General features: G+C 41.4%; 1 protein-coding gene across 1 annotated transcript in view; it reads right to left on the bottom strand.

Moving 5' to 3' along the window:
• Positions 1-7764: 7764 nt before the first annotated feature.
• LOC145994106 (uncharacterized) overlaps positions 7765-24574 on the bottom strand; it is a 58198-nt gene continuing 41388 nt past the window's right edge. The window contains exon 4 of the mRNA XM_083130193.1: positions 7765-7952. Coding sequence (XP_082986319.1) covers positions 7765-7952 — 188 coding nt within the window. The remainder of the gene's footprint in view (positions 7953-24574) is intronic.

Genomic DNA, 24574 nt, shown 5'->3' with positions numbered 1-24574 from the left:
TATTGGATACGTAGATAAAGAAGAAAAAAGACCTAAATCTTGAAATTCTCACTAGCTCTCATGGCCTCTTGTCCTCATGTAGCTTCGCTACAAAGTCTAAGATCACGATTGTTTCTGTAGCGTTCGTATTTGCACTAGCGGGAGAAATGTAATTTGGAACGTGTTTCAAATTTTACGGAATTCATACTTTCATGATTTCTAATTCGAAAGCAGTAAAATATATTTACATCGAATTTTCTACATGTCTAGGTATTTATAATACCTTTTGATTACAAATGTGTGCCATGGAGAAACCTATAAAATTTTAGAAGAATTTTAGAACAAATATTTGCCCAGAATTCCAATTTCTGGAGAGAAAAATAAATGATCATAAGATCGTAATTCCAACTTTGTGATTCACGTGAATCACTTTATGGGTTCGGGAATAGTCATTTTATGAACGAAGTAAAAATAAATAATTTATAGGAATATTGTTTGATACTGAATTGCTCATGGTTTCTGGTTTCACTTTACTCCACGACCAATTAGAACTTCTGTGGAGATAGACGAGGGGGCTTCCTGTACCAACGATGGAGTAGCGGTAAAGCGTTCATATTTTAATCAAGATGCCTTGGATTCGATCGCCTATGAAATGTCCTGATAGAATGGATCAGATAAAGTACTGATTAGCGTATCTGAGCCTAAAATGGGCCTAGACAACATATTGAAGTGCCATACTCTGGTGTTGCCAGGTTCAACAAAACTTCAATTTGGCACTAAATTTATGATTATAATTTCTCCAGGCGATTATATGATCATGTGATCAGTAATTTTCCTTCCTTCCTTCCTTTAGCCAGAAAGCACAGGCTAGCATGACACCTGTCACAATATTTTGAATAATGACTTAATTAGCTTTCTTGTTTACTATTCTTCTTTTCCTAATTTGTGCGTTGTGATAAAAAGTGAGCATGGAGTAAATTAGTACTCATAAGAATTTTAAAGATTAATATTCAAATATGGGGTTTCATAACGCAAAAAATTCGATGTAACTTTTTTCGTCTGCTTATTTTCATCTCCTCAAATTTTCTTGGAATGATGACGACAGTTGACTTTCAAAACAGTCTCTATAATTTTTTCTATAGAGACAGTAAAATTTTAATCAATAATTTCTTATATACTACAAACTTGATAAGTTCGTAAATATTAAATCACATTCTGTAACCAGTTTGCATTAATGTAAAAGATGCATGTACTCTATCTACTATTATCATGATAAGTTTACGACCAAAGTAACCACTAAATTTTGAGTGTTACCATAGTGTTAATAAATTAAAGTAGACATTAACAAATGTATTTTCTCTTGTATCCATGTCGGAGTGGTTAGCACAGAATGTTACAGCTGTAGGGGTCCCGTGTTTGAATTCCGGCCTGCGCATGGATATTCTTTGAGTGTACTTTCATCCATTTCATCTACTTCTTATATTTTATCCTTTTTCAAAAACGGTCTCGTGTTTGATTTCCGGTGAAAGTTACCAAAATTGCGATGCGATTAACCATCGTCATAGTAATATGGAAGATTACTTAAGAATTGTGTAGCGTCAAATCATAATAAAAAACTGTCCAAAATAATGAAGGAATCTCTTTTTTCATACTTAACTCACTAAGCAAATAGTTGGTTGTTGACTGAAATAGGAAAAAAGAGGAGAAGCACCCTATTTTTTTTATAAAACAAGGAAAAGTGCGCAATATAGTCCCTACATGTAAAAGTTGGAGCGAGAAAGCTACCTCGTAAAGATGCAAATCCGGATCGCTGACTGCTATTGCCCTACCAGTTGAGTTACCGAGTAACCTGAGTTTAATTTTGACTGTTTTTGCGTTTTATTCTTTTTGGGAATTGTTTCATTTAGTGGTGTCTCAGCACACGTAGAATAACCAATAAAAAATTTCGTAAATGCCATGATAAACGAAATACGTTGAAATAGGAAATGATCTATGTTAGACCATTTCCGACAATGTTAAACAAAATGCTATGTCCTTATTGAACGAATATATGTTAATGAAGAGAAAACTGGATATTTTTACAGTGGCAAGAAATAATTACACTGGTTGTGCATCGACACTGCTAAAAAAAACTCTTCAATTGACTGCATGCAAAGAATACACAGAACATGCATCTTGAAAGAAGGAACCAGTTGGAAGCAAAATTTGGGAGCTTTACAGAAAATCCTTGGAGATAATATATACGCACACACACACACAAATTGTATATATATACATGGACGTATGTATAGTTCACGTAAGGGGGGATTCAACATTTGGTGTGATTAGGATTCCTGCATTTCATAAGTGAAAACCTGGGACACTGCTGACTGGAAGGTTATTAGGGAGCGGGGGGGGGGGGGGGAGAGGGACCAGACAAAGTTGTATGTGTACAACGTAAGTACTATGTAAATCTGTATAGTCCATTATCCATTATCATATTCTTTACACTTCAATAAATAAACTGAAATCCACTTCGAAGTGGCCAGAATGAACTAAGCTGCTATCTCACAATGTCGAATATCTACTTGAAAACTTCTCACTGAACAGGTAGGCACTCGAGCACTGACTGGTTACAGTAAGCAGCTTACTATGCTGCTAGCAAATGGCGGTGTCATCGTGGAGTCAAACAGTCTTTGCAGCATCTTCTTGTAACTCGATAACTCTGTATTATCGAGAGGGAGCGGTTCAATGTGCAGTTAGATTGTTTTGTAAAATGAGCATTTTAAAATTACGCCCACGCATTTAAATATACGAGGAAGAATCAAATGAAAACCGAAATTTTTTTCCCACTATTTTAATGCAGGGATAATGTTTGATTGTACATTATTTTTCTATATAGTCCCCTCCCAGTTCAATGGACTTACGCCATCGGATAGGTAGTGCTTCGATACCGCGTGAGAAAAATTCTTTCGGTTGACTGTGTAGCCACTCGTGTACCGCCGATTGGACGTCTTCATCAGACTTGAACCTCTGCCCTCCAAGGTGCTCCTTTAATAGACCAAAGATGTGGAAATCAGATGGTGCCAAATCTCGTGAGTATGGCGAATGTGGTAGGCACTTGAAGCGTAGGTCATCGATGGTTTTCATGGTTGCACGAGCAGAATGAAGACGGGCGTTATCATGTTGAACCAAAGCACACTCAGAAATCCCCTTCGCTTTGTGCGTATCGCTGGCCTCAAATGGTTCTTGAGAAGGTCGGTGTAGGTGGCAGTAAGTAGTTACTGTTGTACATGGGGGCATGTAGTGTTCCAGAATAGGACTTTTCTTATCTCAGAATAAAGTCAACATGACTTTCACTGCAGAGGGCTGGCTGCGAAACTTCTTTGGTTTCGGCCAAGACGAATGTCGCCATTCTTTGCTTACACGTTTCGTCTCCGGTTGAAAATGGTGCATATAACTTTCATCTTCGGTGACAACGTGAGCTACAAAATCCTCACCCTCCTCTTCATAAGGCCTCAGCAGCTCATGACATGCGTCAACCCGACGGACTTTCAGTTCCTGCGTCAGCTGTCGAGGAACCCAGCTGGCAGACACTTTTCTGTAGCGGAGTTCGTCATGCACTATGTGTTGTACTGAACCGAAGCTCATATTCAGCAAGGAAGCCATTTCAGCCAGGGTTAGACGCCGGTTTTCCTGGATAAGCCGATCTTCTGCGGCTATGGACTCCTCTGTCACAACTCGCTGAGCCTGACCCGGACGGGGACATCAGTCAATAAAGTCGTACCTTCTGCGAATTTCTTGCACCAATCGTAGACTTGCCGCTGTGACAGACAGGCGTCCCAATACTTCGTCTGCATTCTCCGATGAATATGAACCGGTTTCACAACTTCACTCCATAAAAATCGAATAACTCCAGGCTGTTCCTGCTTGGTGTAACTGCGTAGTGGTGCCTCCATCTTGAATTAGCTGTTACTCACATCCAACCCCACCTACCGGCACTGCATCATAGTACCAGCTCGGAAAGACGTCAAGGACTGTGTCTGCAAATTTCCAAACGCCTAGAAAGAAAAAAGGTTTTCAATAGCACTTTTGCGGTTTTCATTTTATTCTCCCTCGTAAATAAAGTTCAGGAAAGTATAGTCTTAATCATTGATCCCGTTGAAATTATTCAGGACAGCGGGACAAATGATAACACTCCGTACAAACTTCTAATTCTCCATATAAAATGAGTAGAAAATTCTTTTGAAAAGCTATTCCCAGCTTCACTTTAAAAAAGAATTACAATATTAGAATTAGTATTTTTCTCCTTGCTACAAAATTGAAAATAACATCATCGGTGATATTTTAATATTTCTACGTACGTACACTTAACAGTGCAGGATCCATTAGTCCAGAATTATCCGTTGAATTCGTAGACACGATTTCAATTTACACCATGCTAAAAACATCCTCTCGGGTGTTGCAGTTGAAACTGGCAGTGTAGACTAGATCACAAACAAGTTCTGCATAGGTAAAAAATCATATCACAATTTTCTACTGCCTACAATGCCGATCCTGGACGTGCCTCATCAATTACTGTTTGCCACTCTTTTGGTCGCAATTGTCATTCAGATTTGAAAATGTAAAAATTATCAACCAGACCATTCAACATTTTGACACACTGTTACAATGAATTAGGGATAGCAATTTCACATTTTTGGAATATGTTGTTGCAATTTTGCACTGTGTTGACTGTGTTCAGAGAAACGTGAGTTCATTTCTACTACACACTGGGCCAAAAATGGGCGACAGAGGTTTACCTTGTAATATTCTTCTGTGCTCTCAGCTGGTGCATTGTTCCTCCTATTTGACGGCTGGGTGTTCTTGGTAAAGTCATTTCATCATAATAGTCTTTAAGTAGTTTCTCTGCTTTGGAATAAATTTCATTTAAGTTCTCAGGCCTCTCTCTTAGGGTTTCATTTTATACATCTCTATTAAAAAAGAAAGAAAGACGCAAACACTGAAGATGACATTTTTAAGGACTATATTGGGGAAGACTAGAAGGGATAGAATAAGGAATGGGGAGACAGACAGTGGAGGTGGTAAAGCTTCATGACAAAATAGATCAGGTACAGGTGAGATGATTTGGACACATGAAGAGGATGGATGCAGAAAGACTTCCAGTAAGAGCTTACAATGCACAAGGAGTGGGAATAATGCCGAGGGGAAGGTCAAGATGTCGGTGAAAGGAGCAGATAGTGGCGAGTGTTAGGAGAAAAGGACAAGATTGGAAAACCGTTGAAAGACAGGAATGGTGGAAGACCAGAAGATAATGGAGAGTCTCGACTTCTATGCCGACCTAGCCAGAGGCAGGAAGGATGATGATGATCTCTATTAGAATGCTGATATGTTCACAATGCTGAACAGTCAACCTTTTAAGGTGCCCAAAATAATGTTGCAATGCATGAAAACAATTTGATTAAAACAAGTAGAGATATTTCAAACTCCTCATAGGTTACACACTGAAGAAACTGAAGAGCTTGCTGAAATGTCTCTCTTGTGCTTGTAAATTGTAAAGTCTGTTAAGTTTCTACAATTAGTGAAAACAATTCCACAAGTCACGCTACTTTGTGTTGATACCTTTCTGTCAATCTTGTGTCAATTTACTTGAGAATATTACGGTGTTTCCTTGGCTTTCTTGCAGTACGATATTTAAAAGACTGGGGTAAAAAAATTATAACTGGTTTTACAGTCCCAATGTAGTTTCTTATCGCATAAATTTCACATGATGGGCAACGCCTAGAGTTAAAATATGTGCTGAACAATGCACAAAAATTGTTTTTGGACACTTCTATGAAATTATCGATTTCACCTCCTTAAATCTACCCTGTATTACATCAGCGCCAGCATATCCTTCAACAAACATATTTTGTTTCTAAATCCACACCCAACCCAGAGAGAGTAGAAGTAATAGCTGAAGCTAACCCACATGCTGTTACATCTCCAATAGGAAAAAATCGGAAAGATCGTTTCCCATTCCGATCTAGTCTTTGGGAAACGATTTATCAACTCGGGATTATCGAACAGTTAGATCAAATTGTCAAAAAATTAGAACTTTCTGAATGCTTAATATTGGGAACTTATAATGAAATGGTAATATTCGTGCTACAAGTTCACAAACAACTGCTTCGAGCAGAATAAATTACGTGTAACATTATAGAATTTACAAAATGTCGGGAATTATTTGAGCATTTTCCAGAGAAATTCCGAAACTATCAGGACATTGCAGACATTTAACCTGCAATCCTATCTGGTGTTTAAAATTACGTAATTTTCTTCCCATCCATATCCCGTCCTATACGTCTCGAATTTAGGAAAATAAAATAAGTACGAAAGATCTCCACGCTATAACAGGTGACGGAGGAACAGTGTGGGAGGGAGACCAGCAGTCGGTAGGTAAGCCAAGGCTCTCAAGGGCTGTCGCGCTGTAGGTTATTAAAATAAGTACGAAGAAATTTTTATGATCAAGCGGATATAACAGGTAATCTGGTAAATTTACTGAACCAAAAGGACCCGTTGAACCTCCTTAAATTCGCCTTTTGTGTGTGTGTGTGTGTGTGTGTTTGTATGTGTGTGTGTATCGTCAAAATACATATTTTATTCTGAAGATAAATTCAATAAATGTAATAAATGATGGCCGCGGTGGTTCAGTCGGTACCATGCTAAAGGTCCCGGGTTCGATCCCCGGCCGGTTCAAATCCGGGAACTTTTCTAACGGTGAAAGCGGCCCCGGCGCCCACCCAGCGTCGAATAACATGGGTACCTGGGGGAAACCCTGGGGGGTAAAGCGATCAGGGGCGTGATGCTGATCATATCACCCCCACTCACGACCGGATCAAGAAAGTGTGGGGCGTTACCCCACACCCCTATATGCCTTCATGGCGTGGTGGTGCTATGCACAGGGGAGCACTTTACCTTTTTTATCTTTTTTATACATGAAATAGGTAGTATGCTTGATAGAAAGTAAAATAATTAATCGTTGTTTAATAGTAACATATCAAATAGTACTACGTAATATTTACTTATAAATAATAATAATTATTATTATTCTACGTACGTGTTAATATAAAGTTTTGAACACTCCGTTTTGACAGATATCTTGACTGCTCCTGTGTTCTTTTCCGTGTAAAATAGAAATAATATGCTCTTATTTATCGACATAATTATAGCGTTCATGTTATGAACGTAAGGTTTGAGGATGCTCTTATAAATTCTTAAATGTTATAATGTTTACAGATTGAGCAAACACGTTTATTTCAGATATATATGAAACTATGATTTCTGTTATATGTACACACTGACAGATGAATATGCAATTACAGCAGGAGAAAGCCATTAGCATTTATGATTCCAATTCATACTCAATAACATTCTCACAGATCTTCATTTTCTAACTTCCAACCAAATGTGTAATTTTCCCAAAACATAACATATCATGTGGAGTTAAAAGTTTATTTATTTCAAGCACAGATGAGCTAATCAGTGGTCAACCTATAAATTGTTACTGGAAAGACTTAAATAAACGTCCACTTGGATCGAATTGGACACCCATTGATTGTATGACGTAGAACAAGTAATATGTTATTTATTCCTATTTGATGGTAAACTAAAATTCGTGATATGTACGAACCATCGACTTATTAAAAGAAAAGTAAAACTTAACATAATTTTGAAACTCTTCTAATCTCTTTTAAAATATGTGAAATTAGATAGATTTTGACTTCAAATCTCAATTGGAAAGGGAGGAGTAATTTGTACGAAACATTACTTGCAAGTGTTGATAACTTGTAAATAGTTAAAATAACTTACTGTTTCATCCTCCATTGGAACTAAATATTCTGTTTCGTTGCTTTTCTCCTTCATTTTCTCGGTTAGATATGGAAACATTATCCCTCTATCAGTTGCGTAATCTTTTAACCATGGAATGGTCTCGAATTTTATTAAATCGAAACCTGTAAAAATGGGATGTGAATAATGTAGTTTCCAATAATTTTAAAATTAGGTTGAATTAGCTTTGTTACCTTTACAGAACACATGCAATGCAAGGAGATTTTGGGAAATGGTTGTTAGAGATATCAACAGTATTATTAGCATTGTATAAAACGTGAGACTATCAGATATTTTTGGACGTTTACCAATTAAGCAAAAATTGATCTATTGGACAAAATCCTTTGACTTGGTATGAAATTGTACTTGTACAGTAACGTTTGCCTACCCCTTACTCTTTATTAACATGAATACTTCACTTGGGATAGTAGTCTAGTTTGATGCATCTTGGGACTCTCTCTGCAATCGCGCATCTAGTCTTGGTGCAACTCGTCTTTAAGTGAATCGTCTTGTTTGTTTGGTGGCAGTGTAGCTTCCTATTCTATTTCATTCATTTCACGCATGTTCGGCTACTTTCAACCCGTCGGTGGTAGTAGGTTAATACACGCTGTAACAAGTAGCATAACATTTGAAGAAAGAAAAATGATGAAAGATTTTCTAAGTAAACTAAAACTTACAGTTCAGTATTACACAGGTAGGTATGCATGTTTTTAAAATACTGGGCGCTTTCCACCTATAGTCCAAGGCATTTGTAATTCCGTGGGTTTTTGAATGAAGGGAATATATGACTACCGGTAATACGTTGCTAGTGTGGTATACAATAACGTACTACCAGGTGTTTTGCCTGCAATTGAGGCAGTAGGCCTGTGTGACGTCATAAATCCAAGATGGCTACCGCTTCATGCACTAACTAAGAAAATCAATCATACCTCCTTTAATATTGGTTTTTTAAAAACATTTATAGATAGATGTTTTGTTCAGAATTAAAAAAGAAACAAACTTTATTCTTACAGTTTTTTTTAATATCTCGCACCGTTATGGAGATATATCTAGTGAAACTATTTCGTGCCCTTTCCTCTATGCATATTTTACACTTTACTTGACATTCTGGCATATAAAGAGGAAAATTACTGCCTGTGATATTTTGTTGATGCCTACTAATCTGGAGTATTGCCTGTGTGACATCATACATCCAAGATGGCTGCTTCAGCAGACATTAACAAACAAAACCGGCCATATCTACTTAACTCCTTTAGGAGTAATTTTGACCATTTGTAAGTTTGTTGGGTTTTTAGACGAAGGGAAGACATGTGTATGGAAGATGCTTTCATTTGGAGGAATGAAATTGTGTATTACAATGTGTCAGGAACCATACATGACGTCCGAAATCCAAGATGGCCGCCTTGGAGGTTCTGCACATGAAATACTGTCCATGTCCAGTAATTTTCCCCTTTATATGCCAGAATGTCAAGTAAAGTATAGCATATGCATAGAGTCCTTGCAGGAAAGGGCACGAAATAGTTTCACTAGATATATCTCCACAACAGTGAGAGATATGAAAAAAACTGTAAGAACTAAGTTTGTTTCCTTTTGAATTTTAAACAAAACATGTAACTATACATTTATTTCCAAAACTACTATTAGAGGAGTTATGATTGATTTTCTTAGTTAGTGCATGAAGCGGTAGCCATCTTGGATTTATGACGTCACACAGGTCTTCTGCCACAATTGCAGGCAAAACACCTGGTAGTACGTTATTATGTACCACACTAGCAACATATTACCGATAGTCATATATTCCCTACATACAAAAACCCACGAACTATAGAAATATTGACATATGCCCCTGGACTACAATTCGGGCTCAGTGAATCTAAAAGTGACAGTTTTTGTCCTATTGTTATAGATTTTCTCACTATTCAATATTTATAAAGTACAACATTAGTTGTATTGTACTCTTTTATTTTTTATGCTTTCATTTTGTCATACATTTGTCGTACCAACAAGTCATTTTGATCCCAACTGTGAAAATATATAAATAACCCAGTAAATAAAGAGTTGTGAGCTCAAATAATTTATATAAAGCTAAAAATTTCAGTATTTGTTTTTCAAGTTATTTGGGATAACTTACTAAAAGTCACGCAGAATCCTATGTGTGCGTCATCCTCAAAATGGCGGAGAATGATGGCAGTCAGTCAATATGAGTACAGTTCGGAATTTTGGTCATAGTTCGGAAATGATAAGTCGTAGTTCACTTGTGTAAAATCATTTGAACTCTAAAAACACCTAATTTTAACTCTAAGTGAAACAGTTCAATCACTTTAAAGAATTTACATTTATTTAAACCTGAAAAATGTAGGAATGTTGGCCCTTACTCTGGCAGTTTATGCAAAAATCTACTTATCAGTTAAGAAATAGACGGTAAAGGTTGTAATATTTTTAATGAGCTAATCATTACCTACAATTTTAAAAAAAGCTCGTTCAGATCGGATAAAAATTGTTTCAGATATTTAATTTTGAAACAGGCTTGTCCAGACTCGAAATAAAAAAAAAATCTCTCTCTTCCAGATGGGACACTAATTCCTGGACTCAGACTGGCAGAGTTCTCAAGCAACCTTTTGATAGCCATGCATCTTGTGAAAAGTGTAAAGTATGCAGTGAAAGAGTGCAAGAAAATGGGGCAGAGCACCTGTATTGTGACATTCGACCAGCCATTATACTGGAAAGCTGTTGAAATTGTATGTGCAACTGAAGAAAATTCTGAATTGTCCAAAGTTGTAGTGCGCTTAGAAGGTTTCCATTTACTTATGTCATTTCTGGGCACGATCGGGTACATTAGCCTATGTCAGGAAGTGGTATAAAGGAACTTTGGGGTATGTTGTACGCCAAAACAACAGTAGTTAAAATGCTGAATGGCCATGCCTACTCAACATCATTGAGAGCTCACTTCTTGACCCTGCTCACCCTATACCAGCAGTTGCAGAAACATTTACAACCCATTGACGATATCACAAAATCTGAGATCCGAAATCTTATTCAACAATGTCTGGATGGAAAAAAACAATATCCAAGATTTGCAGGAAAATGAAACTATTCGACACGTGACAAACGATATCGAGGAAATCGAAGTAGGTGACTTTTCCCGAACTGGGAAACTCTGGATACATTACATTGAGCGGGTCAGAATCGTACTGCTGTTCATCCATGCAGATCGGACAGGAAATTGGAAACTACACTTGCATGCTATTAAATCAATGCTTCCGTATTATCACGCAGCTGGCCATCATTTCTATGCAAAATGTGCCCATCACTATATTCAGCAGATGGAAGCTTTAGAGGCAACTATGAAACTAGAGAATTTCAATAAATTAACAACCCAAGGATACTTCACAATTCACAGAAAAGAGACTTTCTGGAGCGGAGTTCCAACTGATCTGGTTATCGGACAATCTTTAATGAAATCCATGAAAATTTCTGGGGGTTAACTCAAGGCCGTGGATTAACGGACTCCTACGTTAGCGAGATGGATTCTGTCATTCCCAGGCACTGTTAAGGTAACAGAAGTTCTAGAGAACTTTTGTGGGTAACAGTTTGTGACATCTGAACAGCACGTCGAGCTAAGACCCTCCCGTTCATCTCGAAACGACAGAGACTTGAAGAAATTCTGAGAATGGTTGTCCGTTCATGACCCATTTGAAAACACAACTCAAAAGGAATTACTCAAGGACATTGCCACAGGCCCAGTTGCAGACAATAAAACAAATTGTGATCAAGCGAAGAGTGTTGGGGAAACATTAGTTCAGAGAATGATTGGAGGCTTCTACGGTTCAGTAAAATTTGAAAGAAAGAAGATAGTCCACCCTATCTTGGCCACCTACAGCACCGTCAAAATCAAAGAAGAACAGATTGTTATAAACCCGTTGCAGCTCATCGGCAGAATCGCAGCTGTAATTAAGCGAGGTGGAAATCTTCGTGAGTATCTGAAGTATCAATTAGCTCCAATGCCACCTTCCCTGTATGACAACATCTGCATGCGTAAGAATGCCAAATCAACTATGGTAACTATTGTTGAGTGTCTCCTGCCTTGTGTTAAAACACCAGAAGACATTACATATGTTATGGATGGAGGATTCGTTCTTCACGCAATTGTGTGGACTAAAAATTACACTTACAAACAAATCTGCATTAAGTATGTGAGTTATGTCAAACGACATTTTTCACCTTGTAGTGCCGTTGCATTTGATGGATACAAATTACAACCAGACACAAAGAATGCTGAAAGACAGAGAAGAGCTTTGGGGAAAATGTCTGCAACGATCGCATTTGACTCTGCTATGGAAGCAACGACGGATCAAGCACAGTTCTTGAGAAACTCATGGAACAAATCTAGACTGATTCTAATGATGAAAACATAATTCGAAGCAGCCAGGATCACCGTATACCAAGCAGAAGGGGATGCCGATACATTAATCTGTTCAACAGCAATAGAACGGCAAATCTGTAGCTGTTGTTTGATCCGATTCTGGCCTTTAACAATCTTAATTGCTAGAAGACTTCCTGAGCAGTCGCTCTTTCTGTTAAGGCCCCAGACAAGCAAAACTGAGGGAAAATGCTGCGATATCGCTAAAATTCAAGAAACTCTTGGACCACTCAAAGACTGCTTCATCTTCTTTCATGCTGCTACAGGCTGTGACACCACCTCGGCTATATTCAGAAGAGGAAAGTCGACAGCGTTCAAGATACTCCAAAAAGATAAAGAATTGTGCACGTTAGTCAGCATCTTCAACCAACCAAACTTCAACCGCGACAGAGTGATAGAAATTGGAGAAACGTTTCTTATTCGCCTGTATTGAGGAGGAGATGTGTCCTCCCTGGACAGCTTGAGACATATCAGGTATAGCAATGAAGTCCTTAAAAATCTGTATTCACATTTCAACTTGGCCACTTTTTCCCCTATCAGCGCAGCAGCGGTTCAGCATTCACTTCGAGTGTGTCTTCAAGTCTAGGAGTGGAACGGAAGAAGCTTGAATCCAATCGAATGGGGTTGGTGTGTCAAAGAGGATATGCCGAATCCAGTACCCACAGAGCTACCACCAGCTCCAGCCGAAATACTAAACTTACTTGCCTGTAAGTGCAAAGTGACTGCGAGAAAGGATTGTGAACGAGCAACATCTGAGTGTAAGAAAGCTGATCTTAAGTGTTCAAAGTTCAGTGCATTTGCCAAGGAAGTTCCTGTACAAACGGCCAACTTGCAGACGAATCTGATTTAGATTATGACGAACACTAGCCCTAGAAAACCCATATGTCAATCATAATACCAATGGCCTATTTGCTGATGTATTCCGTAAGGTAACTGGTGAACCCTTAGAATTTCATCTTTACTAATCTGTTTCAAAATTAAATATCCGAGATAATTTTTATCCAATCTGAACGAGCTTTTTAAATTGTTTGTAATGATTAGCTCATTAAAAATATTACAACCTTTACCGTCTTCTTAATCGATAAGGAGATTCTTGCATAAACTGCCAGAGTTAGGGCCAGCTATCCCAGCTCTTGAGCAGACGAAGAAACACAAGTGTCTGCGAAAGTAGTGACGCGGCTCCAGCAGTGAACACGTGATAGGGAATCGAATTGCGTGGAGGGGGAGGGGGAAGCGACTGCAATTATGAGCCTTCCCAGTAGCTCGTACTGCTTCGCTCTGTACACTCGATTTCCTTCCCTTTTCTGACGCTATGCGCGTCCTTGCTCCAGAGATAGTTGGGTATACATGCTGATCACAAAGTGACCATCATGTTGATTACAACTCACCCGGTCGGTAGCCCGAGAGAATCTTTTCATCAGGAGAGCTTCAAGACTTACTTCATAAAGTTCTTTTTTTTTGTAAAAAATAAGGGGGTGGGGACAAAACCTTTATCATGCTGTTCAATATGTTCATCAAATGTAGTTTACTTTAGTTCACTTTGATATGACCTCACTGGTGGCAGTACTTATTTTATTGCACGAAACACACTATACAGAATAGCTGCAGTAATAATTGCAACTGCATACCTAATGTTTATGAGTTTCTTTTCAGTTCACTTTATACACAGCTAGGATATTCGGAACTGGACATACAGTTTAAGGTGCAATCCGAAGTACAATGTTGCTCCACCATGAACCGAATCCGGGACCCGTTGATTACAATACGCAGACGTTAGTACTAAGTCATCGGTAAATGCCCCAGCATCCCTAATGCGATACTTGAGATTGTGTAGGCAGAGGATGTAGGGAGGAGCAGCTCGGTCATTTGCTCCAGATCCCTCGCTTCGGGTACGCCAGCGCCAGATAAAAAAAACAACATTGTTTGTATGTGGTTTATTTTGAGTTTTTAGGATGCTGGTGCTTCCAAATAAGCTACTAATCTGATTTTTTTCTGACTGAATGAATTGTATTGATAAGTAATGTAAACTCAAGACAGTGTCAAAATTCAATTAAGAACAAACAAAATAACCATAATGGTAGAGATGGTTATTGGATATGATCAGAAGTTTCCACTTTGATGAGTAAGAAAAGTTTGATATTGAACACACTAAGTTTTTGAACGTCGCACCAGTGGCAGGAAAATAAACGCCTATTTAGAAACTTTAGTTAGACTCCCATAAGTAGTACAGGTGGCCCGGTTCTGAATAATCATTTGGGGCTCGAATCATCATGTGGGGCTCGCAGTGTTGCCAACATCTTACTCGAAAAAATCACCAAGGTTTTTTTTTGTCTAACCTAACCTAAAGCAAGAAGCTGGCAACCTTGCTTGAGGCTTGCCTTACAGTGCATACAGCAAGGTTGCCAACCTACTGGTACTTTTGCTATAGTTTTTTACAAAAAAAAGAGAGAGGGGAGAGAGAGAGGGAAGAGTTAAACAACCGGCAGCTGCCAACACCTACCTACAGCTTTTTTTTTTCTTGGTCTAACCTAACCTAAAGCAAGGAGCTGACAACCTTGCTTGAGGCTTGCCTTACAGTGCATAAAGCAAGGTTGCCAACCTACTGGTATTTTTGCCATGGCTTTTTACAAAAAAGAGAGAAAAAAAAGAGAGGGGGAAGAGTTAAACAACTGATAGTGCTGCCAATACCTACCTACAGTTTTTTTTCTTCCTACTTAGCAAAAGCTACTATTTTTTTTGAGGCTTAGCCAATTTATATACTGGCGTAACATACACACACTGGGCAAGGAAAGCCGGCAACAAACACGCACTGCCGTAAAAGAGAGAGAGATGGGTGGATGGCAACACAGTATGTGTGTGCGTGTGTGTGTAACCTAACCTAACCTAACCTAACCTAACCTAACCGAACTTGCTTGCCAATTTATATACTGGCGTAACATACACACACTGGGCAAGGAGAGCCGGCAACAAACACGCACTGCCGTAAAAGAGAGAGAGATGGGTGGATGGCAACACAGTATGTGTGTGCGTGTGTGTGTAACCTAACCTAACCTAACCTAACCTAACCTAACCTAACCGAACTTGCTTGCCAATTTATATACTAACGTAACATACACACACTGGGCAAGGAAAGTAGGCAACAAACACGCACTGCCGTAAAAGAGAGAGAGATGGGTGGATGGCAACACAGTATGTGTGTGCGTGTGTGTGTAACCTAACCTAACCTAACCTAACCTAACCTAACCTAACCTAACCTAACCTAACCTAACCTAACCTAACCTAACCGAACTTGCTTGCCAATTTATATACTAACGTAACATACACACACTGGGCAAGGAAAGCCGGCAACAAACACGCACTGCCGTAAAAGAGAGAGAGATGGGTGGATGGCAACACAGTATGTGTGTGCGTGTGTGTGTAACCTAACCTAACCTAACCTAACCTAACCTAACCGAACTTGCTTGCCAATTTATATACTGGCGTAACATACACACACTGGGCAAGGAGAGCCGGCAACAAACACGCACTGCCGTAAAAGAGAGAGAGATGGGTGGATGGCAACACAGTATGTGTGTACATGTGTGTGTAACCTAACCTAACCTAACCTAACCTAACCTAACCTAACCGAACTTGCTTGCCAATTTATATACTAACGTAACATACACACACTGGGCAAGGAGAGCCGGCAACAAACACGCACTGCCGTAAAAGAGAGAGAGATGGGTGGATGGCAACACAGTATGTGTGTACATGTGTGTGTAACCTAACCTAACCTAACCTAACCTAACCTAACCTAACCTAACCGAACTTGCTGGAATTTTTTTCCTGGTTGTTATCGCGCCCGGTCTGAAAAAGCACTACGACGAAATCTGGCATGTCGAACTGTATATTGTTGAACTGCGTCGTCACGTCGAATTCCATGTGACTTCCCGACGCCATCTTCTGCACGCACTGGTAACCGTGAAAGTGAATCGGCACCTGCGGACTTTTCAAGATCTCCGCTTTGTACTTGAGGGCGTAGTTCGTTTCGTATTCCACCACCGGCATTCTCAATTCCATGCTCCGGATAACGCATTTCGCTGCTTCGGGTAAAGTATTGGCTATCGGCGTGGTGCCGTCCGGACCCAAAGTAGCGTATCGCATCAGTGCGTCGTTGTCGTTGGCCGCTCTTCGAAACGTGATCCTCAGTCCTCCCTTCCACATGATCTCCTTGTAGTCCGAGAAGAAACCAGGCAGCAGACGCATGGGAAAGAGCACCGTGTGACTTTTCGTCGATATTTTGGTCCCGGCTTCGAATCCCCTGGCCTGGTAGTACGCTGCGTCCGTTTTGGATAATTTCAACGTTCCCACTGCCGTCGACGTGATGCCTGGATAATCTATTCTGTCGATGACGGTGTTGTGTTTCCTCACCTCCACCTGCGAGAACAGGTGAGGTACGAAGTTGTCCACGAGTATCAAGTTTGCTGCTGCGGGAAACGCGTCTCCGCTTTCCTTCTTCACTATGTTGAATTCAAGGTAGAGGTCCGCTCTGTGAGGATGAACGAACCCGTCCCCTACGTCCACGTTGTATTCGATCTCTCTGTTCGCTTTGTTCAAATTTCCGAACATAGGTTCTATTCATATTTTACTCACGTATAGGCGTACATGATGAATCAGCAAACATATTTTTTCTAAGTCTTGCCGTTTCCAAGATAACCCTATTTCCGGTCGCCATTTTCGATTTCCGAGCATAGGTTCTATTCATATTTTACTCACGTATAGGCGTACGTGATGAATCCGAAAACAGATTTCTCCTAAGTTTTACCGTTTCCAAGATAACCCCACTTCCGGTCGCCATTTTCGATTTCCGAACATAGGTTCTATTCATACTTTTTCTCACGTATAGGTGTACGTGATGAATCCGAAAACAGATTTCTCCTAAGTCTTACTGATTCCAAGATAACCCCACTTCCGGTCGCCATTTTGGATTTCCGAACATAGGTTCTATTCATACTTTTACTCACGTATAGGTGTACGTGATGAATCAGCAAACAGATTTCTCCTAAGTTTTACCGTTTCCAAGATAACCCCACTTCCGGTCGCTATTTTGGATTTCCGAACATAGGTTCTATTCATATTTTTTCTCACGTATAGGTGTACGTGATGAATCCGCAAACAGATTTTTCCTAAGTTTTACCGTTTCCTAGATAACCCCACTTCCGGTCACCATTTTCGATTTCCGAACATAGGTTCTATTCATACTTTTACTCACGTATAGGTGTACGTGATGAATCAGCAAACAGATTTCTCCTAAGTTTTACTGTTTCCAAGATAACCCTACTTCCGGTCGCTATTTTGGATTTCCGAACATAGGTTCTATTCATACTTTTTCTCACGTATAGGTGTACGTGATGAATCCCCAAACAGATTTTTTGCTAAGTCATGAATTGGAGGGTTTTATGACAACCTATATTAATTCTCGTAAGAGAACAGAACGTGTCCTACGGGGCAAGTTAAGGGGCATGTGCATGGCCAAAGGGGAAGTTTCTTTGCGCGCTCAAGCATGATTTAATTTTATTATATTTTCAGATTGACCACAAAACAAGGTGTTGACAGGCAGTGTGTATATATATTGTAAGAAGATGTTTCATTATCAACCTCCACTTTTTGCAGTACATCCTGGACACAGCGTTGCAGGTTAACAAAGGACCTTTGGTCAGTATATATTTTTTTTCTTAAAACTGTTCGGTTACTCGCTCGTTCCTGACATCATACACAAAAGTTTTCTCCGCGATGAGGATGACGCTACACAGAGTGTCGGCAGGCAAGGCATCGTGGAACTCGCACACAATCTTGATGTTGGTGCGATCGTTAACAACCACCTGCTTTCTTTTAGATGTGTTGATGACGAACATGGGTCTGCGAGCTATGAACTCGTTTGGATTGTAGTACACGTCCACGTTACCGGAAGTCACTTGTTTGTAAGCTGTGTACGCCTCGTACAGTTTCAGGTAGTCCTCTTCTGCGATGTTTAGGTTGTAGTTCTCACGTGGGAAAACTTCGTTCCTGCCATTTTTGAGGTAAATGTTCTTAATCTTGCAGTTGTCGAACTGGCTTGAATTTTTCTCCTGATTGTTACCCCTTCCTGTCTGGAAGAGTACGGCTGCAAACTCGGGCATGTCGTACCGAATGTTGTTGAATTGCGTGGTTACGTCAAATTCGAAATGATTGCCGGAAGCAGGTTTTTGCACACACTGGTAGCCATAAAACTGAATGGACACTTGAGGATTCTTCAGGATGTCGGCTTTGTACTTGAGAGCATAGTTTGATTCGTATTCTACCACTGGCACGCGCAGCTCCATGGACCTTACAATACACTTGGCAGCGTCGGGTAGTGTGTTGGGAAGCAAGGTAGTCCGGGCCCAAAGTGCTGTATCGCATCAGTGCGTCGTTGTCGTTGGCAGCTCTGCGAAAAGTGACGCGCAAACCACCCTTCCACATGATCTTCTTGTAGTCCGAGAAGAAACCGGGCAGCAGACGCATGGGAAACAGTACTGTGTGACTTTGAGTTTTGATTTTTGTACCTGCTTCGAATCCCCCTGCCTGGTAGTATGCTGCATCGGTCTTGGAGAGTTTCAGTGTTCCCACGGCAGTCGAGGTAATCCCGGGGTAGTCAACCCTATCGATGACGGTGCCGTGCTTTCTAACTTCCACCTGCGAGAATAGGTACGGCACAAAATTATCTACGAGTCTTAGGTTTGCGTTGGCAAGAAATGCTTCGCCGTTGTCTCTCTTCACTACATCAAACTTGACGTACAAATCAGTCAGCTCTGTGAGGGTGAATGAATCCATCCCCGACGTCTACATCGTATTCTATCTCTCGATTCGCTTCGTTAAGGTTGGCAAACGTGCGACGGTTGGGAGGGAAGGACTGCAACTCGTAACTTTCGATTTGTTCCATGATGGTTATTTATTATATGTTAATCTCCACGACGGCAGTGGTCGCGGCTCCTGCAAAATCAACCACCTCCCTCTTCTTGTTTGTCACTGCTAATTCTATGTTGTCTATGCGATTACGAGATACAGGAAAGTATATCGGTGGGGAGGGTGTGTAGATAATTGGCTCCATGAACTCAGAGTTTGGTTTGAACGTAGCGATAATACCTGTCTGCTTGTGACTCCCTGGGATGCCGTCAGAGGATTTGGTGATCATACCTTGATCATTTTTTTTACAGAGCAGTTCGGGTAGGTTGTTATTTATAGACCCCACCCTATTTTTTTTGTTTTGTGTTCATGGCGATGGTCGTACCTAATGCGGCGACCCGTTCGCCCAGCGAGACGTCTCTGCTGACGAGTCTCCCGAAAGCTGCGTGCTCTAACTTTCTGTCAGCATCATGACGTACATCGAGATCGGTATTGGTATTGTAGGCAATATCGTGATCCTTGCATGCAGCATCCAGGGGATTCACACCCTTGTCGCCTCTTTTTAGTCGCTGTTCGAGTTTGGTACCGGGGCCGCGGTACTGGTAACCTGGCAAGTGCATCTTGAAGGGTAGCTTGTTGATGATGTCGTTCACGAGACCTCGACCTTCGGCCACGTTCCAAAATTTCGGAGGTAGGGTGTTGATGATTTTGATGAGGTACCCTATGCCTTTGTCGTTATTCACAATGAAGTTGGCAAGCTTGGAGCTAACCATGTCCACAATTCCTACCTTCTTGTTGCGAAAGTTGCTGTTGCCTGTATTCTCCTCTCCTGCAATAACCAACAACCTGTCTATGAGCTTGCGCACGTCGTCAACCCACACAAACTCTTTGGACAGGTTGTTGTAGAGTTTGACGCCGCTGCCTGTTTTGACCTGGTTCCATATCGGCTTGATGAGGTTCTTGTATTTTTCGCCGCTGCTAGATTTGACGCGATTCTGCGTAGCCTCGTTGTTTTGGTACAAGGCATCCGTCATGATCAAAATTTCCTTGTAACTTTGGTAATCTTCGTCTGTGTAATCTTTTGGCTGCTTTTTTGGTGATGAGTTCCCACAGTCCAACCGTGCCGGGATACCTGTTCCAGCTGTTTTTCTCACCCAAATTGACTTTCACGTTGTCACCCTCGAACGTGACTTTCGATTTTCCGATTTTCCAAACCACGCCCTCGTTGCAACGTTGCAACGTTTAGAAAGTCGTTAATTTTGTTTCTGTATTTTCCGTCGTTGGGTTTCCTCGTCATGTCGATCGTCGCGAATCCGAAATCGTCACTGTTCCAGCAAGAAGAGTAGCGTTCCGAAAATTGATTGATCAACAGGCCGTTGAGTTTAGTTCGAGAAAGACGAGGTTTTCGGATTGTACCCAACCATAGAACTCAACGAGGGCGTGGTTTGGAAAATCGGAAAATCGAAAGTCACGTTCGAGGGTGACAACGTGAAAGTCAATTTGGGTGAGAAAAACAGCTGGAACAGGTATCCCGGCACGGTTGGACTGTGGGAACTCATCACCAAAAAAGCAGCCAAAAGATTACACAGACGAAGATTACCAAAGTTACAAGGAAATTTTGATCATGACGGATGCCTTGTACCAAAACAACGAGGCTACGCAGAATCGCGTCAAATCTAGCAGCGGCGAAAAATACAAGAACCTCATCAAGCCGATATGGAACCAGGTCAAAACAGGCAGCGGCGTCAAACTCTACAACAACCTGTCCAAAGAGTTTGTGTGGGTTGACGACGTGCGCAAGCTCATAGACAGGTTGTTGGTTATTGCAGGAGAGGAGAATACAGGCAACAGCAACTTTCGCAACAAGAAGGTAGGAATTGTGGACATGGTTAGCTCCAAGCTTGCCAACTTCATTGTGAATAACGACAAAGGCATAGGGTACCTCATCAAAATCATCAACACCCTACCTCCGAAATTTTGGAACGTGGCCGAAGGTCGAGGTCTCGTGAACGACATCATCAACAAGCTACCCTTCAAGATGCACTTGCCAGGTTACCAGTACCGCGGCCCCGGTACCAAACTCGAACAGCGACTAAAAAGAGGCGACAAGGGTGTGAATCCCCTGGATGCTGCATGCAAGGATCACGATATTGCCTACAATACCAATACCGATCTCGATGTACGTCATGATGCTGACAGAAAGTTAGAGCACGCAGCTTTCGGGAGACTCGTCAGCAGAGACGTCTCGCTGGGCGAACGGGTCGCCGCATTAGGTACGACCATCGCCATGAACACAAAACAAAAAAAAATAGGGTGGGGTCTATAAATAACAACCTACCCGAACTGCTCTGTAAAAAAAATGATCAAGGTATGATCACCAAATCCTCTGACGGCATCCCAGGGAGTCACAAGCAGACAGGTATTATCGCTACGTTCAAACCAAACTCTGAGTTCATGGAGCCAATTATCTACACACCCTCCCCACCGATATACTTTCCTGTATCTCGTAATCGCATAGACAACATAGAATTAGCAGTGACAAACAAGAAGAGGGAGGTGGTTGATTTTGCAGGAGCCGCGACCACTGCCGTCGTGGAGATTAACATATAATAAATAACCATCATGGAACAAATCGAAAGTTACGAGTTGCAGTCCTTCCCTCCCAACCGTCGCACGTTTGCCAACCTTAACGAAGCGAATCGAGAGATAGAATACGATGTAGACGTCGGGGATGGATTCATTCACCCTCACAGAGCTGACTGATTTGTACGTCAAGTTTGATGTAGTGAAGAGAGACAACGGCGAAGCATTTCTTGCCAACGCAAACCTAAGACTCGTAGATAATTTTGTGCCGTACCTATTCTCGCAGGTGGAAGTTAGAAAGCACGGCACCGTCATCGATAGGGTTGACTACCCCGGGATTACCTCGACTGCCGTGGGAACACTGAAACTCTCCAAGACCGATGCAGCATACTACCAGGCAGGGGGATTCGAAGCAGGTACAAAAATCAAAACTCAAAGTCACACAGTACTGTTTCCCATGCGTCTGCTGCCCGGTTTCTTCTCGGACTACAAGAAGATCATGTGGAAGGGTGGTTTGCGCGTCACTTTTCGCAGAGCTGCCAACGACAACGACGCACTGATGCGATACAGCACTTTGGGCCCGGACTACCTTGCTTCCCAACACACTACCCGACGCTGCCAAGTGTATTGTAAGGTCCATGGAGCTGCGCGTGCCAGTGGTAGAATACGAATCAAACTATGCTCTCAAGTACAAAGCCGACATCCTGAAGAATCCTCAAGTGTCCATTCAGTTTTATGGCTACCAGTGTGTGCAAAAACCTGCTTCCGGCAATCATTTCGAATTTGACGTAACCACGCAATTCAACAACATTCGGTACGACATGCCCGAGTTTGCAGCCGTACTCTTCCAGACAGGAAGGGGTAACAATCAGGAGAAAAATTCAAGCCAGTTCGACAACTGCAAGATTAAGAACATTTACCTCAAAAATGGCAGGAACGAAGTTTTCCCACGTGAGAACTACAACCTAAACATCGCAGAAGAGGACTACCTGAAACTGTACGAGGCGTACACAGCTTACAAACAAGTGACTTCCGGTAACGTGGACGTGTACTACAATCCAAACGAGTTCATAGCTCGCAGACCCATGTTCGTCATCAACACATCTAAAAGAAAGCAGGTGGTTGTTAACGATCGCACCAACATCAAGATTGTGTGCGAGTTCCACGATGCCTTGCCTGCCGACACTCTGTGTAGCGTCATCCTCATCGCGGAGAAAACTTTTGTGTATGATGTCAGGAACGAGCGAGTAACCGAACAGTTTTAAGAAAAAAAATATATACTGACCAAAGGTCCTTTGTTAACCTGCAACGCTGTGTCCAGGATGTACTGCAAAAAGTGGAGGTTGATAATGAAACATCTTCTTACAATATATATACACACTGCCTGTCAACACCTTGTTTTGTGGTCAATCTGAAAATATAATAAAATTAAATCATGCTTGAGCGCGCAAAGAAACTTCCCCTTTGGCCATGCACATGCCCCTTAACTTGCCCCGTAGGACACGTTCTGTTCTCTTACGAGAATTAATATAGGTTGTCATAAAACCCTCCAATTCATGACTTAGCAAAAAATCTGTTTGGGGATTCATCACGTACACCTATACGTGAGAAAAAATATGAATAGAACCTATGTTCGGAAATCCAAAATAGCGACCGGAAGTGGGGTTATCTTGGAAACGGTAAAACTTAGGAGAAATCTGTTTGCTGATTCATCACGTACACCTATACGTGAGTAAAAGTATGAATAGAACCTATGTTCGGAAATCCAAAATGGCGACCGGAAGTGGGGTTATCTTGGAAACAGTAAGACTTAGGAGAAATCTGTTTTCGGATTCATCACGTACACCTATACGTGAGAAAAAGTATGAATAGAACCTATGTTCGGAAATCGAAAATGGCGACCGGAAGTGGGGTTATCTTGGAAACGGTAAAACTTAGGAGAAATCTGTTTTCGGATTCATCACGTACGCCTATACGTGAGTAAAATATGAATAGAACCTATGCTCGGAAATCGAAAATGGCGACCGGAAATAGGGTTATCTTGGAAACGGCAAGACTTAGAAAAAATATGTTTGCTGATTCATCATGTACGCCTATACGTGAGTAAAATATGAATAGAACCTATGTTCGGAAATTTGAACAAAGCGAACAGAGAGATCGAATACAACGTGGACGTAGGGGACGGGTTCGTTCATCCTCACAGAGCGGACCTCTACCTTGAATTCAACATAGTGAAGAAGGAAAGCGGAGACGCGTTTCCCGCAGCAGCAAACTTGATACTCGTGGACAACTTCGTACCTCACCTGTTCTCGCAGGTGGAGGTGAGGAAACACAACACCGTCATCGACAGAATAGATTATCCAGGCATCACGTCGACGGCAGTGGGAACGTTGAAATTATCCAAAACGGACGCAGCGTACTACCAGGCCGGGGGATTCGAAGCCGGGACCAAAATATCGACGAAAAGTCACACGGTGCTCTTTCCCATGCGTCTGCTGCCTGGTTTCTTCTCGGACTACAAGGAGATCATGTGGAAGGGAGGACTGAGGATCACGTTTCGAAGAGCGGCCAACGACAACGACGCACTGATGCGATACGCTACTTTGGGTCCGGACGGCACCACGCCGATAGCCAATACTTTACCCGAAGCAGCGAAATGCGTTATCCGGAGCATGGAATTGAGAATGCCGGTGGTGGAATACGAAACGAACTACGCCCTCAAGTACAAAGCGGAGATCTTGAAAAGTCCGCAGGTGCCGATTCACTTTCACGGTTACCAGTGCGTGCAGAAGATGGCGTCGGGAAGTCACATGGAATTCGACGTGACGACGCAGTTCAACA

This window comes from Lepisma saccharinum, chromosome 10, assembly GCF_977018435.1.
Source record: "Lepisma saccharinum chromosome 10, izLepSacc3.1, whole genome shotgun sequence".
Lineage (NCBI taxonomy): Eukaryota > Metazoa > Arthropoda > Insecta > Zygentoma > Lepismatidae > Lepisma > Lepisma saccharinum.
Note: the sequence above shows the minus strand (reverse complement) of the source record. Positions and strands in the feature narration are given on the sequence as shown.